The sequence below is a fragment of the Sphaerodactylus townsendi genome, linkage group LG03 (genome assembly GCF_021028975.2).
Source record: "Sphaerodactylus townsendi isolate TG3544 linkage group LG03, MPM_Stown_v2.3, whole genome shotgun sequence".
Lineage (NCBI taxonomy): Eukaryota > Metazoa > Chordata > Lepidosauria > Squamata > Sphaerodactylidae > Sphaerodactylus > Sphaerodactylus townsendi.
Window position 1 is genome coordinate 72,450,065 of NC_059427.1, and position 16,710 is coordinate 72,466,774.

General features: G+C 44.0%; 2 protein-coding genes across 3 annotated transcripts; both read right to left on the bottom strand.

The window, feature by feature from the left end:
- Positions 1-347: 347 nt before the first annotated feature.
- On the bottom strand, positions 348-7,095 carry LOC125428231 (ADP-ribosylation factor-like protein 3). 2 transcript variants are annotated; one of them, XM_048487993.1, is made up of 6 exons: positions 6,997-7,095; positions 6,326-6,469; positions 4,118-4,234; positions 3,730-3,780; positions 2,320-2,505; positions 348-1,258 (listed from the first exon to the last, which is right to left on the bottom strand). In XM_048487993.1, exons 1-6 carry the CDS (start codon positions 7,012-7,014, stop codon positions 1,211-1,213), a joined length of 564 nt encoding a protein of 187 aa, XP_048343950.1. In that variant the 5' UTR covers positions 7,015-7,095; the 3' UTR covers positions 348-1,210. The 2 variants fall into 2 exon arrangements, with proteins under 2 accessions (XP_048343950.1, XP_048343949.1); XM_048487992.1 differs by having other exon boundaries at positions 6,326-6,503; positions 6,997-7,094.
- A 6,382-nt stretch (positions 7,096-13,477) lies between these two features.
- Positions 13,478-16,589, bottom strand: LOC125429754 (flowering time control protein FY-like). The gene is made up of 5 exons (XM_048491154.1): positions 16,479-16,589; positions 16,078-16,258; positions 15,492-15,604; positions 15,314-15,407; positions 13,478-14,696 (listed from the first exon to the last, which is right to left on the bottom strand). The coding sequence occupies exons 1-5, from the start codon at positions 16,496-16,498 to the stop codon at positions 14,634-14,636; spliced, it is 471 nt and encodes a 156-aa protein (XP_048347111.1). The 5' UTR covers positions 16,499-16,589; the 3' UTR covers positions 13,478-14,633.
- Positions 16,590-16,710: the final 121 nt, after the last annotated feature.

Sequence of the window (16,710 nt, forward strand, 5' to 3'; positions counted from 1 at the left end):
GAAAGGTTAGGCAGAGAGTGCATGGCTGGGCCAAGGTCACCCAGCAAGCTCCTAGAAGTGCAAGAATGAATGTATATACTCCCCTAATTTTCAGGGATTCTTGCATCAGTCAATCACGCAATAGCAGCAATTAAGCACATTATGAAGTATTTTCTTGTTTATTTTCTTTTTGTTTTTCTGGTAAAGTTTAGGATATTGGAAGGAACACACAGCTGTTTAGAGACTTCTTAGTGTCACTAGATTAATTTATAATCAATTAATTAAAAAGGAATTGGGAATGGAAATAGCAAAGGCCAGGAGTTTTAAAATTCAGTCCTAGTGGTCCAGAGATCTTCATGACAATGCAATTGTTGTTTAAAGCAGATTTATTTATTTATTACATTTTTATCTTGCCCTTCCCCCAGACAGCTTAGGATAACATTAATGGGTCCTTCTTTCTTTTTATGTATACAGGGTTCTCTTTCCCACTTCATCTTGACAAAAATCATGTGAGAAAAATCAGATGGAAAGGTTGTGAATGGCCCAAGATCACTCACTAGACTTTACAGCAGAGTACTGATTTGACTCTAGGCCTTCCCAGTCGTAGTCCAGTCCTTTGACTGCTGGCTCCAGGAAAAAAGGGAACATCCAAGATGAGTCCTGGATTCTGGTAGATCAGCTGATACTATGAAGATGATTGCAAAGTCAACATTCACTATATGTGCTATGACAATATTCCCTTTATGCTTCCTGTTTGCTCTGGATTTTCATCTCTTCATGTAGGAATTTGGTCACAATCACAGTTCCTAGTTTGTTCCTAAATTAATTCCAGCCTTTCTTCCCAGATTGGGCATTCCTTTTGGAGGAGACCTGTCTTTTCAGAGTCATCCGACAAATTGTCTGGTAATTAAGTGGCTCAAATAGGCCTTTGTGCCCCTGTAGTACATTCAATCTCTTAGGTGCATTAACCATGAAGGATGGGATGGTTATTCACTGGTGGGTTTAGCCATTTCAGAAAACTTGAGGAACTGTTTCATGGAATTTAACTGGAGAATGTAACTTAAATTGAGAAGCTCCAGTGAGTTCTGAGATGTTGTAAAGGCAACTTCTTTTTCTACCCTGGAATCAGTGCTGGATGGTACATTTCCTGTAAATGTTGTGCACCTCTGGGACTGATGCTGAGGCCTACAGATTCTGTAGAGCCACAACTCCATTCCTGTACTCAGCAGTATTACTTCTTCCGACTTGAGATCTGGTTACACATCCAGTTCATCCCATCCTAGAAAGATAAAAGTGAGCAACAGCCATTATTGGGCCCTGATTCCAGCACCAAGCATTTCCATTTATCATTGCCAGCTTTAAAACCTCCACAGACTTCTTTGATGTAGTAGTGCACTTCGCTTCGCACTCCAGCAGCCAGTGCGGTAGAACGTTGGGGACGCTAACGGACCTCGCTGGCCTTGCCGGGCAAATGACGCACTCTTCACTCCTCTCATCCCCCCCATGAGTCACGGGTCATGAACTGTCTGACTCAATCACCGGGCGCAGGGACAATGGTCTTGCCCCCAGGTGAGGATTAGGCTCAGACGCTTACGCTTCCTTCCTCAAGATCGAAATAGATGAGATCATGCATCATATGATGATCTCCTCGACTTCCCGCCTTCCGAACTCCCCGTCCTCCCTCCTACACTTCAATAGATAACAATAAAAGGTGCTGTGAACCGGCAGAGTGGAGACTCGCTAGTAGGAACAATGGACTGGTCTCCCGCCTGGCGATCTCCACCAGATGTTATCTCCGGCTCGCTCGCTCTTCTACTTTGACCGCTGCGGCTCCACTACACTTTTGATGGTAGTGCACTGCCTAATTCAGCAGCTGCGGGTAGAACGTGCTAGCAACTTGACCCGCTGCCTTGCCGCCGGTCGATCGCACTTCTACTCCTCATCCCCCCATGAGTCACGGTCATAACCATGTCTGACTCCATCACCGGCGAGGACAATGGTCTTGCCCCCCAGGTAGAGGATTATTTTCAGGCTCAGACGCCACGCCCTTCCTCCGCCGCGACGTGAGCCAGATGAGATCATGCATCACATCTCCCATCTCCCGCCTCCCCGAACTCCCCCCCCGTCCTCCCTCTCCCCAATAGATAACAATAAAAGGTGCCAGGAACCGCAGACGGGAGATTTAGGAACACGGACCTCCGGCCCCCGGCTGCTGCTGAAGGAGCTCACCAGATGCATATCTCCCGCCTCGTCTTCGCTTCCACGCTTCGACCGCTGCGTGGGCTCTAATTTACACTTTGAGATCTCCTTATGTGCATATATACACAGAAATCTTTGTACCTGGACTCCTTCACCTGATATGGCTGAACACGGTTGGATTTGCCATGGCCGGTCTCGATATGTGTGCAGGCTCAGCCCTTCAGCAATGTCTGCTGCAAGGGATGCTGTTGCCAGGTCTTGCTTGTTAGCAAATACCAGCAAAGGGACACCAATGAGATTGTCCTCTTCCACTAGTTCAGACAGCTCCTGGTAAACACACACAATGTTCTTATTTATTTGTTTATTTATACCCCACCCTACACTGAAGCCCCAGGGCAGCTTACATAATGGAATTAAAAGCCCACTTAAAACATACAATCTTCAAGGTTTCCAGCCCAAAGCGCAATGGCATATATCCTACCACTCCACTATGCAAAGTTTGAACTCTTCCACCAGAACTTCCTCCAATTTAAGTGGTTTTTCCTTCAATGAAAGAGCCACTAAAGTTGGAGGAAGGCTCCTTAAACTGGAGAACTTCCCACAGGTAGGATATACACCAGTGACATTAGAAAAGTCATATAAATTAAAACAATCAAACAAATGTTTAAAATACACATAAGATGGTAAGAAAATCAACAGCAGCAAAACAAGCAGGCGACAAATGGCAAAATTATCTAATCAAACCACTATGAAATAAAACTGTTTTACATTGGTGATGAAAATAGAAGAGAATAGGCACCAAAAAGTGTTTCCCGGGAGGGTATTTAGGGTGTCACTACAATAAAGGCCTTACTCCAGGTTGCCTCTCACCAGTCTTCCAAAGTCAGGGGCACCTGGAACAAGCCTCAGGTTACGACTTCTGTGAAGAGGAATATTCATACAGAAGAAGTTTGTCCTTCGTGTAGTCTAGTCCCAAACTCCTTAAGGTTAACAGGCCATTATACACCAGAAGCTAGTGCAGCTCTTTTGGCATCAATGAGGTATACTCAGTACAGGAAGTTCCAGTTAACAAAATTCCAAACTAGTCTGGGGTTTTGAATACTCTTGAAATGCAGCTGCCCCATGGTAATAATCCAACCTGGATGTGACCAAAAGATGGGTAACTGGTAAGTTTACCCTCTTCCAAGAGGAGAAACAGCTGCTGCCTCAAGTGAAGTTCATGAAATGAAGTTGATGAAAGGCATTCCAAACCATGGATGCCACTTGGGCATCTATAGTCAGGGCAAGATCTGAAAGGGCCTCATATCTTATTTACTGTACCAAAACAGAGTAAAATAAATGTAAGAATAAAGCACTAAGTAAGAACTCTGAAAACCTAGTTCTACTGTTAGGCTGTGTAACTCCAGATAGAATTTTTTTACCTTCAGTGTTTTTCGTTTATAACCATGGTTGTACAGTTCTATACAGTCAAACTGATGGGGGCAAAGCCTGCCAAAGATTCTGCTATAGGATGGAGTTATGAGACTGTTTGAAAAAGCCTGGATATCCTACCTGCCCAGTCTCCTCAAAGCGTTTTTGGTCAGCACTGTCAATAACATAGATCTGCAATCAGAAAAAGGAGAGTAATCTACTGTCTACCTTTATCCTTATTGGTCCCAGGTCTTCTGTATCAGCTCCTATCCAAAAACAGTACTACTGGGGGTTAAAGCATCTCATACATGGTTCACTTGACTCCAAGACATTTTGTTGCCTAAGTGAGAGAATCCAAGTAGGATAATAATCCACGCAGAATATTAAAATAAAGAACTGACTATACACTGTCCTATAATGGTATCTCATAGTCTGCCACATGAAGCCTCATTTGCTGGGGATTGACCTTATCCTAGATTCCTTTGTACTTCAGAGGCAGTCAAGGTAGGGGGATGGTCCCCATGCTCACCAATACATCCGTGCTGGCCAGGTACTTCTTCCAGTAGTTCCGGATGGCCCGTTGTCCCCCTATGTCCCAAACACTGAGCTTGAAACCATGAGAGTGGACATTCTTAATGTTGAACCCCTGTGAAGGCAAAATGGGAAAAGATAAGCAGCAAGACATGACAGTCAGTGAGTCTGTCTAAGACACCAACTGTCTAAGACCTGAATGAGTATAATAATGGCTTGATAGCCTTCTGTGGTTGGGAAAGCTACTTCTGGTAAAGGCAATTTAGGGATCCCCCAGAATTACAGCAGATTTACAGACTACAGTGATCAGCTGCCCTGAAGAAAATGGATTTTTGGAGTGTGGACACAATGGCATGGTAGCCCACTGAGATCTCTGTCTTCCTCTGGCTCCATCTCCAAATCTCCAGTAATTTCCCAATCTAGATCTGGCAACCCTACATTTACAAGGCTTGTAAATTGCTTGTGCCCTATTCCCCCAGGTGCCAAAGGGTACCTGGAAAACCTAAGGCAGGGGTGTCCAACTCTCGTGCCCCAGATGTTCATGGACCATGATTCCCATCAGCCCCTGCCAGCATGGCCAATTGTAGTCCATGAACGTCTGGGGTGCCAGAGTTGGACACCCGTGCCCTAAGGCATTCAAAGCGAAGAAGAATATATGAAGGCATTGTCTCCTCTGATTGGGGCAGCTTGTGCCAACTGCAGCTTGAGAAATTCCTGAAACTTTGAAAGTAATGTCTGGAGGCACAGAGTTTGGCCAGGAAGTTCAGCAGCGATGGGATGCCATAGAATCCACCCTCTGAAGGTGGCATTTCTTCCAAGGGAATTGATCTCTATAGTCAGGAGGTCAGCTGTAATTCTGGGAGAACTCCAGGCCAGTAGCATAGTGCCAACGGGGCTGGGAGGGGGGGGCATGCATGATGCCCCGGGCAGAGCAGCAGTGGAGGGGGTGTTGCAAGGCATTTTGGGGGCATTCCGGGGCAGGGCGGGTGTGCCACAGCAGGGGCACAGGTGGAGGCGCGCCCCAGGTGCAGTTTCCCCTTGCTCCATCTCTGCTCCAGGCCCTGCCTTCAGGTTGGCAGTCCTGGCTGCTTCTTTGTTTCCAGTCATCCTTATCAGAAATACATTGTTTGGATCTAAAATGATAATCAAAGAACTGTTTATAGGTGCATGCATATCATCCGTAGTCTGGACATTTGAGCACTCAGGAACAAACTACGCATTACAAGCAATTGTACACACACACACACACACACACACACACACACACACACACACACACACACACACACACACACACACACACACAGAGAGAGAGAGAGAGAGAGAGAGAGAGAGAGAGAATCATAGAGTTTCAAGAGGCCACAAGATCCATCAAGTCCAACACCCTGCCATGCAGGAAGACACAACCAAACCCCTGCTGACAGATGGTCATCCAGGCCTCCATTTAAAAACCGCCAAAGTAGTTTTTAAAACACAACACTGTTCCACTTCCTCATTGCAACTTAGAGAAAACTAGCATATAAATTGTAATATGGGTCTAAAGATGCTTGAGAATTCAGATGAGAATTTTTAAATAAATTATATGATTTTTTTTAAAAAAATCAGTCTTTCCAGCTTTCCTGTCTAAATGCCTGAGCTACAGATCTATCATTACCAAACCTTAGAGCCACTACAGCATAGGGGTAGGGGTTGGTGGGCTGGGAATATAATGGCTAAGGCAGAATACTCTAACATTTTTGAGCCTGCAGGCACATTTGGAATTCTGACGTGACATGGTCGGTGCAGCAACAAAATGGCTCAACCTTGTGCTGTGATGGCAGCTCCTGTGAAAGCAACATTAAAAAAATTTGCACAGCCAAACAATTCTCCAATAATCAACCAGAAGTCTGATGGGCAAAAGCCCTACCTGGCTTCACCCAGCTCCTAAAAATACTTGGCAGGTACCACAAAAGGTGTCAGTGGGCACCATGGTGACCATGGGCAGAATGCTGAGGACACTTGAGTGTTTTTGCTGGCATATTGTTTGGGGAGTGTTTCAGTTCTACTTGTTGGAGATGGGCATAGTGTAACTGCTGTAGCAAGGGTGGTGGTTTGGATCCTCCTGCTCACAAACCAGCTTCTTTAAGTCTCTATGTAATTAATTACCCAAGAGCTAAATGTCCCATCCCACCCCCTCAAGGGAGATCCTCTCTGCTGCAGTGCTTACCTGTGTGGGGGTGATGGTGTCCACCTCTTCAGATGCCAGACACTTCAGCAATGTGGTCTTGCCAGCATTGTCCAGCCCCAGTAGAACAATCCGCAAGTTTTGCTCTTCGGAGCCTTTAAGCTTTTGGATGACTGACAGAAGCCCCTGGGGTGTGAAGAAAGTGTTCATGGATAGGGCCCTGTATCCATGCCAAGAAAAAAGCAAGAGGGCAAGGATTCTATGGAAGCGCAATGGGGTGCTCCTGGGTTTGCTGTATGGATGGGGTCATACTAGAGGGTCAAGCTGGCCTTTTAGAACCTTCTTCTGAACTGTCATTTGATTCCAAAGACCTCAGAGTTGACCCTGAGCTCCTAGGCCATAGCAAAATACATACAATTTTAGCTCTACTTTTGTGACTACGTTGTTCTGACCCATATATATATTTGCTCTACTCACAATTGTACCAACCTGCCTCACCAGCCCCAGGGTTCCTTTCTATTACTTTTGGTTGTATATTACAGATTACCCCATAATGCCAACAGGACATGTCTCTGAAACAGAGGACATAAATTTGTTCCAAGGAACAAGTTGGCTGCAAGCATCAGCGGCTAACTAGCCACACTGAGCCACACTGTAAAAAAGGCTCTTTGCTATCCCATGCTATTTGCTGCAGATCTGAAGAACCTACTTACCTTCTTTGCTTCACCCATGATCAGGCCCTCTACATCCTCTGCCGATCCAGAGATGAAACTGCCAGTACCAGTGGCTGGATCCCTGCTGTGTGACTGACATGCCCGGCTCCAGCTACGGGAGGAAGAGGATTATGACCCCAGGATTAGCTTGTGTTTCTCCATTTACCTAGGCTATTTAGTAATACCCTATGTAATTCCCTGCTGCCAGCTGTCACCTCAGCCTGATCAGGCCTCCCTGCTGAATCTATAAGATAAAAAGCCATGTCTGCCCAGCCAATGTTATACACATACCTGAGAACTGTAGAGATTTTGCTTACATAGCTATAGTCATTCAATGAAGACTGGAATCGCTTCTCGAGAACAGTTTAAGTGAAAATAACATCTCTCCAGGTTGGCTACGGTCCTTGCCAAAAATGAAAGGGATAGAAGATCCTGCTATAGAACAAAACAATCAGGTGGAATCCAGGTTCAGAAACTTATTTAGGAATTCTGTCAGAACAACTCACTCTTCTCCTGGATTTAGTCAGTTTATTTACTACCTTTTCCTTTCTCCAAGGAGTTCAGAGTGACCCTTTTGCCCAATTTCAGGTCTCATCCCACTTCTTGGAATGCTTGCAATTTGTGAGATTTCCTTACTTGGCAGTTCCAATTTCCATATAGAAGAGATAATTTCTATTATTTCTCTCTGGTATGGTGTCTACATGTAGTATAAAATCAACAATTGGGGGTAACCATATAAAGCTACCAATAAAAATGAATGGCATCTGACTTTCTCCCCAAACAGTTTGGTGCATGTACTATTAGACTACCTGCTCTCTTTGAGCTGGTTGTGTTTCTGTTGCTTCAGCTTCTGCCTCTTAATTGTGACCATTGCTTCCTATTTACTGCTTGGATAAAGTAAGCGCTTCTCAGCAGTGTTCTTAACCTGTTAGGACAGCAGGGTCAGCAGAGCAGTGTTAGTCAAATCAGGGCTGGCTCCTACTTTTGAGGGGCCATGAGGAGAAAGTGCCCAGGGCATCCCTCTCCTCTTCTGCTCTTGCCTCTTTTGGCACCCATTGTTCATCCATCTTGGAGCGCTCTTCCCGAGGAATGCAAACATATGCTTTGATCTAAAAGCTCTCAAATGGCTCACATGGTCTTTGTGCCCATACCAAAGTTCATATGGCATGCAGCTACTTGCACCCTTTGTGGGCAGTCTGTTTTGTATTAATAGCTTCTGCCCAGTACTTTTCTGGCAATGCTGCCTCATGCAACATGCATCTAACCATCTCAGTCAGTAATCTATTTTCCCTTTTGCCACAACCATTCATCTTAGGGTAGTAAGACACTGGTACTCTATTCCATACTGAGCCTAAGCATTAATTTCATTCCCAACATAGTCACCACCATTGTCTATGCAGATGGCCAATGGGACTTTCTGGAATTGGTTATTAACCAGTGCAGTATAATAAGCCTTATATTTGTCCAGCACTTGGCTTTTGTGTAGGAGGAAATAGGTTATAAATTATTTTTCAAGATATACTGTAAAGATTAGCAAATACCTGCTCCTAGATGGCCTTGGCATTTTAAATGGTACACAGTCATCACTATGTATAAATTCCAGAGGAGGCTGAGTGCTCCCTCTGCTGGAGAATTTTACAAAAGACACAGTATGTAACAGACTTCACTCTGCGATACACCTCTGAAGATGCCAGCCACAGATGCAGGCGAAACATTAGGAACAAGATCCACCAGACCATGGCCACACAGCCTGGAAAACCCACCACTACCAGTTACAAAAGACAGTTTCAGGCCATTTCCTTATATGCAAGTTTCACACCTCTCTTTCTGCTGAGTGCACTCAACAATCTGCATATTCTTAGTTAAATCCTGGCTTTCAATTTGTTTAATTGCAGCAACATCTTGGTGTCCAAAGTGCCTGTGCCAAAAATGTATGCATTGTCTCTGAGCACAGTTTTGAACAATATTTGCTTTCTCCACATATAAATCAAGGTGATACAGTCATCCTTTCATTGTGCTCGCCTGTCAATCCTCACTGACCATCAATGTGGTCTCCTTGTTTATGTTTGGATTCAGTTGCAAAGTGACCAATCTTTCCACAAGCATGGCATGTTAACTGCCTTTTGTCTGGTATGGTCAAGGCTTGTAAATTACTTGTGCCCTGAATAAACTCTCTCCAGATATGCTCCTCTTTTAATTCTTTAATACCTTTTGCCAAAAGTAGATGTTCCTTGCTCTGTTGTCATAACTCTTGGGAAGTAAAATCAGCAACAGTAATATTACATTATCATAATCCAAAGTCTTCCCGCCCATTTTGAGCTGACCAACCAATTTTAGCATTTTGTTTAAATTTTGATTCAAAATACCCTCCATGAGCAATCGCTTTGTAAACAATTCTCGCTGGAGGAACATCACTGTCCCCTTTGATTTCTTTTCCTCCACACTTTGATTTTTCCCCCAATTACTATCTTCTTTGATTTCTTTTCCCCAACACTTTGGCTCATTCCGCACATGCAGAATAATGCACTTTCAAACTGCTTTCAGTGCTCTTTGGAGCTGTGCGGAATAGCAAAATCCACTTGCAAACAGTTGTGAAAGTGGTTTGAAAATGCATTATTTTGCGTGTGCGGAGTTCTTCCCCAACTCATCCCAAATTTCTTTGGCTTTTTCAAAATCATCTACTTTCATTAGCAAGACATCAAATAGAGTTGAAACTATAATATTTCTGGCTTGGTCCTTTTGTCATCCCACACTGCTTGCTGGGCCTGCTGAGATGGTTTGTCAGTTGAAAGAAATCTCCATAACATTTCCTGTTGAAACATCCCTTTCACTCGTCATTGCCACATGCGAAAGTTCAACTCTGTTAATGGTTCAGGTTGGAGCCCGCAGCCATCATCACGAGTCGAGGCCGTCTTTTGTCTTTGTCCACTTGCTGTTCAGAGCTTCAGGGCAAACTTTTCAATCAGTGTAATTGATCCTGGGCCACATAACCAATAATGCTGGCAGATTAGTGCACACAGAAGCAGCAACACACTGACTGAATGGATAAACGTTAAATTTTTATTAGAGAATGACATTTCAGATACAAAAGGAGAGGACAGAGATAGTATGCAGCTACCTTGCCAGCTAGGGAAGAAGGTGTCTACTTAATGTCCGAGAAGAAGCAGGATATTAAATCTGAAAATATCAATCTGATGACAGACAAGAGGTGATACAATAGGACAGAGCAGTCACTAACCTTACAGCCCAATCTAGTTGACTGCTTCCCTCAGTTTCTTTGCACACTTCAATTTCCAACACCTCCAGCAAGTGAAGCATTTTTATTTTGTTTGGCATTGCCTCAGTGATCTCTCCTTCTTACACAATATTGTAATAGCTGTTGTTATACTTGGTATTTATTTTAGCTCTGATTTGATTGTTCCAGTGATTCAGGGTTTTTAATGGTTTTAAAATGTGATTTTATTAATTATGTTTTAATTTATAAGCTGCTTTGGTGACCCTGGTGAAGGCAGAGTGGTGGGATACAAATTAGGTAAAGAATAAAATAAATAAATAGTTCTCAAACAATAACACAATGGTATCTATGTAGCTTAAGGCCAGAGCTTTTTTCAGTCTTGCAGAGCTATTTTCAGCTTTTCAGTCCTGCAGTGAGTCTTGCAGTTAATAACTTTATTGTGCTGTAAACTTTTGTGACAATTTATTTAATCAGATGCATTAAGTGTGCCCTTAGTTAGAAAAGACGTATTCATGGGCTTAGAGGAAAAACTGTAAACAGTGGGGTTGGAAGTAAAGAAATGCAAAAGACACACTATTACATTTTAAACAAAGCTCAGATGTTTTCAAGGTAAGCATAGTGAATGTTCACAGCAGAGGTAATCAGACTGAGCTTTACAAAGAAATATAATATGTTGCACTCTTCCATGTTATTGTCTTCTGACTCCACTGTTCACAGTGTATGCTTTTCTATGACCTTGTAAATGATTGGGAAAAATTAATGAAGCAAAGGCAGCCTGAGCTCAGTTATAATAAGCGGGTGCCAAGTCTTCCATCTAGAAAAAGAATTTATTGATGCATTAAGGCAAATACCTGATACCCCAAAGGAATCCACAGCAGTTGCAAAGATTCAAAGAACAATTTAGGGAATTACAGAAATTCTGACGTCATGATGACATAGGGACTAGTTATGTATATCCTAAACAGTAAAATGCTAAGGAATAGAATGTTGGAAAGATGAACCCTCCACAAATGAGGGAGCAGGACTCACAAAGTCCTGCTCTCTCGTTGGTGGGCATCGTCCTGACATTTGATTGGGCATCGTCCTGACACAGAGCAGCGGTTGCACAGAACAGCTGGCCTCCTGTCTCCCCAACCATCTAGGGCGGGTGGCGAAGCAGCCCCCCCAACCCAATCATCCACATTCCACCCTCCCACCTTGCTACCATACCTTCCAACCCTCCATCCACCCCTAGTCACCCCTTCCAACCCTCACCCCACCCCAGGCCACACTTTGCCATCCTCTCCCATTCCAATGCTAATCTTTCAACCCTTCCCACTCTAATATTCACCTATCAATCCTTCCCCCACTCCAAGCCTCACCTCCCAACCCTCTCCTATCCCAAGTCTTACCTTTAATTTAATCCCAATTCTCCCCCCACCCAAGCTTCACCTTGACACCCTCCCCCACCCCAAAACTAACCATCCAACCTTCCTTCCACACTATCCAACCCTCCTCCACCCCTAGCCATACCTTTCAACCCCGACTCCAACGCTTACCTTGCCACCCTTCCCCCACCCAACCCTCACCTTTCTGCCTTCCCCCACCCCAAGCCAATCTTCTCTACCCTCCCCCTATCCTCAACTTCCCCCCATCCCAAGTCACACCTCTCCCACCTCCGAGCCACAGAACCATACCCAGATAAGTGGTGCACCACGAGGAAGAGTGCAGCTCCAACCCCAGTAAAGCCCACTGCGGGGGAGATGCTTCCTCTTAGATCCTTTGCTAGAGCCCATTGCACCTCCCCGGCAGTGAACTTTCCTGCCAGTTTATATATAACCAATAACCATTAATCAAGATGAGCATATCAGTGAAAGAAGTCTCATCCCTCCCAAAACTCAGCCCAGTGGGGTTTTGGCATCTTCATAAACAGCACAGATGCCTGAAAAGAAGACATCCTTTAATGAAGAAACAAGATAAAATGGGCACTAACCATAACAAAGCAAGGAAAATAACTGCAACTGCAGAGTAGTTGCTAGGAAAGATAAGAAAAAGTAAACTCTCTCACTCACTAGGGCATCATATTCTTAGGAGAAGGTTTCTATTAAGGTAAAAAGAACTGCTTAATGAAAAAAATAATACATATATATTGAATAAATCCTTTTAAAAAAACTATACGCATAAATTCCCCTTCAAATGTGTGTGTATGAGAGAGAGGGGGAGGCAACTGAGAACATACTTCATGCATTTGATCCTTGAAAGTGCATGCCACAATAAATGGTTAATCTTTGTTTCTGCTGCAACACATTCACACAATGACGCTTTGGGAAAGAGTGTAAAGCTCTTTCTGCCTTTGCTTCTCAGGCCTGTGTGTTTATAAATGCCAATTTTGCCTATTCAACCCACCCAGGGCCCATTCTGTCACACACAAGATGTTTTCCGCTATTTATACCACTGCCTGGCAACCAAGAGGGAACTAAAATAGGCTTCACAGAGAGAACTGCCCTCTCTTTAGCTTTGTCTGCCACAACACAGTTTTTAGTTTGGTCATGAAGCTTTTATCACTGCCTAATCAAAGATGGTGTGCTTTCAATAGGCATTAGTAACAGCACCTATTTCATGCAGCCCAAGGACAGATTGACATATGATTCTACAAAGACGCACTTTTTTGCCAGTAACTCAAAGCTGATTTATATAGAGTTTTCAAGGCAAGAGTCATTGGGAGGTAGTTTGCCCCTGCAAAGCAACAGTGGACGTCCTCGGTGGTCTCCCATCCAAATGGTAATCGGGGCCAACCCTACTTAGCCTGCGAGATCTGATAACAGCAGGGCTGGCCTGTGCTATCCCAGGGATACTTTGGAGGCAAGCATAGTAATATTTGAAAGAGTCATAAACAATTTCCAAACTATAGTTACCACAGTCACATACTCTGTAGCTTTCAGCTGCAAACATTTCAGACATTCCATATCTCAGGGAAAGGTGTTGTTATAACATGCCTACATCTTTCATGTGCATGTAGGTCTGGTTCTTCAGAGCTATTCTGTTCAGCCCGCCCCCCCCCCCCCGCCCCGACAGTTACAAAGCAATTCTTTGGATGACATCCTGAACTTCTGGTGAACAGACTGTTTCCCTCTTCATTAGAAACCCTACAGCGAAATATTTAATGTCTGGTGATCAGAATATATGGTTTCATGCTTTCCAAGTAGTTTGAGGGCAGCATTAAAGGATCAATTTCCTTTTGAAAGAAATTGGCAAAGACTTGAAGAGTTATATCTAATACTGTTTATTTGCAGTTATACAATTGGACACACAGCATCTGAGGCAGAATAACATCAGTACAAAACCAAGAGCACTTGCCCAGGTAATTTTTCTGCCAGCCAATTCCAGATTTTTTTTCTCTTCCTTTGCCAGAGGAAATGTATTTATTAATTATTAAAATATTTATATTCCACCTTTTTTCTTGGTTCAGTGAGTCATACATGCAATAATGAACAAATTACAAGTTAAAACCAAATACTCCGGTTTTAACTTGTAACCAAATTACAAGTTAAAACCTCAGATACTCCTCTCCCTCCTCAATAAATGTCTGCTGCTCCTTTCCCAGAAATCTTGACAAAGAAGAAAGCTTTGCATCACTGTTTAAAGATGCAATCAGTGGGTTCCCCATACTTCTTCAGGGAGCCCATTCCATGGATTAGGAACTGTAAAGAAAAGGTCTGGGCTGTGGTCGATGCCAGGAGACCACTCTGAGTGTGGTCCTTTCTTCCATTGGGTCTTCTCTTTCCAGCTTTCATTTCACATACATTACTGGAGATTTGGAAGTGGTGCCTGGGAAGGGTGCAGTTGTCGGTTGGGTAAGGATGTGATGCCACAGAGTCCACCCTCCAAAACTGCCATTTTCTCCAGGACAACTGATCTCTATCGATAGACATCAGTTGTAATTCTGAGACAATGACAGACGCCATCTATAGGTTGGCAACTCTAACCTGCTAGTTTCTTCAGGGAGGCACCTGGCAGCATACTCTGGCCACTCATAGGCTGAATAAACAAGCAGCAGAAACACTTGCTGAAACTATTCAGTATGTATAAATTGTTCTCGCTCCAAAGTTTGGATTTTCATAAAATATAGCTTTCAGAAAAAGGAAGGAGAGGCAGATGGACAGGGGCTAGTAGCTATGCAGAAGCATCAAAGTAAAGAAGCCACACTTTTGAAAGCATCACAGCAAACAAACCACACCATTGACCACTGGAAAGGACACTGAAATATCTGGACACCCAGATATTTCTTAGTTTCTGAACATTTTGCACAGACTGCTCATATATTTTTGAGCTTTCTGGTGTAGTAACAAAGTGGGCACTTCCAACGACCAGGTGTGCTAATATGCAGCATGAGAATATGTCACCAGCTGATGAAGGTGATTGGCTAGTCCCCCTGATGATAGGCCTTCCACATGCACACTGTGCCATCCAGTGAGACTGACACATACTGCAGAGAAACAGAGAGGTGATAAAATCAAGGGTCTAGGCATATAGTTTCTTTCAAAGACTGGATGCATTCATGCAACACACTGGGAATGCTCCCACCAGCCATGGAAAGTTCTTGGGCACATTCTTGGTTTCCTAGGGTATATTTTTAAAGAAAAAAGCATGAACCAGCTGTAGCAGCTTAGATACAGACTAGGGTGGGCAACAGAAATGTTTCCTCCCCAGAAGGCCACAACTGACAACCAACCCAGAAAACAGAAAATGATCAGTTAAGTGTGACCCATGTCTGCATTATCACCTTGGTTGTGAAAGGACTGGAGTGGCAGCATGAAAAAATATCTCTGTTTATACTGGAATAGTTTGGTGTAGGATGATCTTGTGCCAGTGCAACTATACTCAGTAAAGTGGGCATGACCTCACTTTGCAATGAAATACCAACTTGCACCCAGCCCTCTGATGGGGGAGGGGACTGATAGATACAGACTGAGCACACCACTTGGCCTGAATGTGGTCAGGGCAACTACTTTTAAACAGTCCTCTGTGCTAATAATGATAAAACTCCCAACCTCATATTCACTGATCTTTTTCCATACAGGGTGGTGCCACTGTCCCTTTTACCTGTTCCATTTCTGGGACATGGATGAGGCCCTTGATGGAGTCTTGATGCCCTGTGTGACTTTGTACTTGCACCCCAGACTTAGTGTCATAAACCCTGCAAAAGAAAGAGCACAGAGCCATAAACCCGTACACAGATCTCCTGTCCTCTCAACCTCCCTTCCCCAGTTGAATTGTTTACCTGATGGTGTCATGGACCCCTGCAACAATGCAGCCATTGACCTGATCAATGCCAAGGCAGGTGATGCCTCTGGGGGTTCTCAGCTCCTTCATGCAGCATCCTCCATCTTCACTCTGTATGCACCATAGACAGAACTTCTATCATCCATACCACTAGCAAGCAATACTTTCTAGTCAGTTCCGAGCAAGGACCTTTGTAACAATCTGTTCCAGACATTGTTTTTCTAACTGTTCTGTGACAGACCTACTTACTACACCTCAGATTCAGCCAAATATGGTCAGGAATTCATCCCAGTTTATCAGTGGTTGAGGAAAAATTATTTTCTTACTTCCCAGACAGCTTAGCAGTATCTATTACACTTTTATACTGCCTTTCTTCCAAGATGCTCAGAGTAGCATAAATGTAAATTCCTTTCTTCATTTTATCCTGTCAAATAGGTTAAGCTAACAGAGAATGGCCCAAAGAGCATCATGGCTGAGAGGCAGTTGGAAACCAGGTCTTTGCAATCCTGGCCCAACTCTCTACTCCACACACATACTCAGCATATGAAAAATGTGATGAAGCCTCTATTTGATGAAGCCCTTACCCAGAGTCGAATGCAGCCATCTTCAGAACCGCTGACCCACTTGTCCTCTAATGGATGCCAGACCAAGGCTACAACACTAACTTGGTGCCCAAGTTCAGCCAGGAGTATCAGATTGGCACAGTAAGGATTGAAAGCACAGATAAAAATTCTGCCAGTGCTAGAAGACAAAGCAAATTCTCTCCTGATAGGGTCAGGAGAGTGTGGATTGTGGATGTAAGAATGGTAATGGAGGCGAAAAGTCCTAAGCCCAAACCCAACAATAGAGGTTTTTGAGCTTGATATTACCCCTGAGCCAAGAGGCAGATTTTGTTATATTCTCACTAGGGGCCTTCAAAGGATAAAACTACAGCTCATGAGCACTCTGCAGCTGTGCCACGTCAGAGGCAGAAAGACTCACCCACCTCTTTGGGGAGTAGGCCATGTCAAGGATGGGCCCACTGTTCCCAGGTATGCTAGAAAACTCATGTTGCAAGGAGCGGTTCTGCAGATCCCAGAGACACAGCTTTCCATCCCATCCCCCACTGAGCTACAATGAAAAGCAACAAGGTGAGGCTGCCTTTCAGCATTGCCTTCCCTCCCCAAAGCTGTTTATCTTGCCCACCCACATCCTCTGTCCACAACATGGATTATGAA

What these genes read in the sequence shown, in the direction of transcription:
- LOC125428231 (XM_048487992.1), bottom strand. Translation starts at nt 6,493, where the DNA reads ATGAACACTTTCTTCACACCCCAGGGGCTTCTGTCAGTCATCCAAAAG. An exon ending in TGGCCAGCACGGATGTATTG is followed by an intron (nt 3,781 to 4,117) that starts GTGAGCATGGGG and finishes TTCTGATTGCAG; the next exon opens with ATCTATGTTATTGACAGTGC. An exon ending in GCTTTGAGGAGACTGGGCAG is followed by an intron (nt 2,506 to 3,729) that starts GTAGGATATCCA and finishes TGTGTTTACCAG; the next exon opens with GAGCTGTCTGAACTAGTGGA.
- LOC125429754 (XM_048491154.1), bottom strand. Translation starts at nt 16,498, where the DNA reads ATGGCCTACTCCCCAAAGAG. An exon ending in ATGGCCTACTCCCCAAAGAG is followed by an intron (nt 16,259 to 16,478) that starts GTGGGTGAGTCT and finishes TGACCCTATCAG; the next exon opens with GAGAGAATTTGCTTTGTCTT. An exon ending in ATGTCCCAGAAATGGAACAG is followed by an intron (nt 14,697 to 15,313) that starts GTAAAAGGGACA and finishes GTTTCTCTGCAG; the next exon opens with TATGTGTCAGTCTCACTGGA.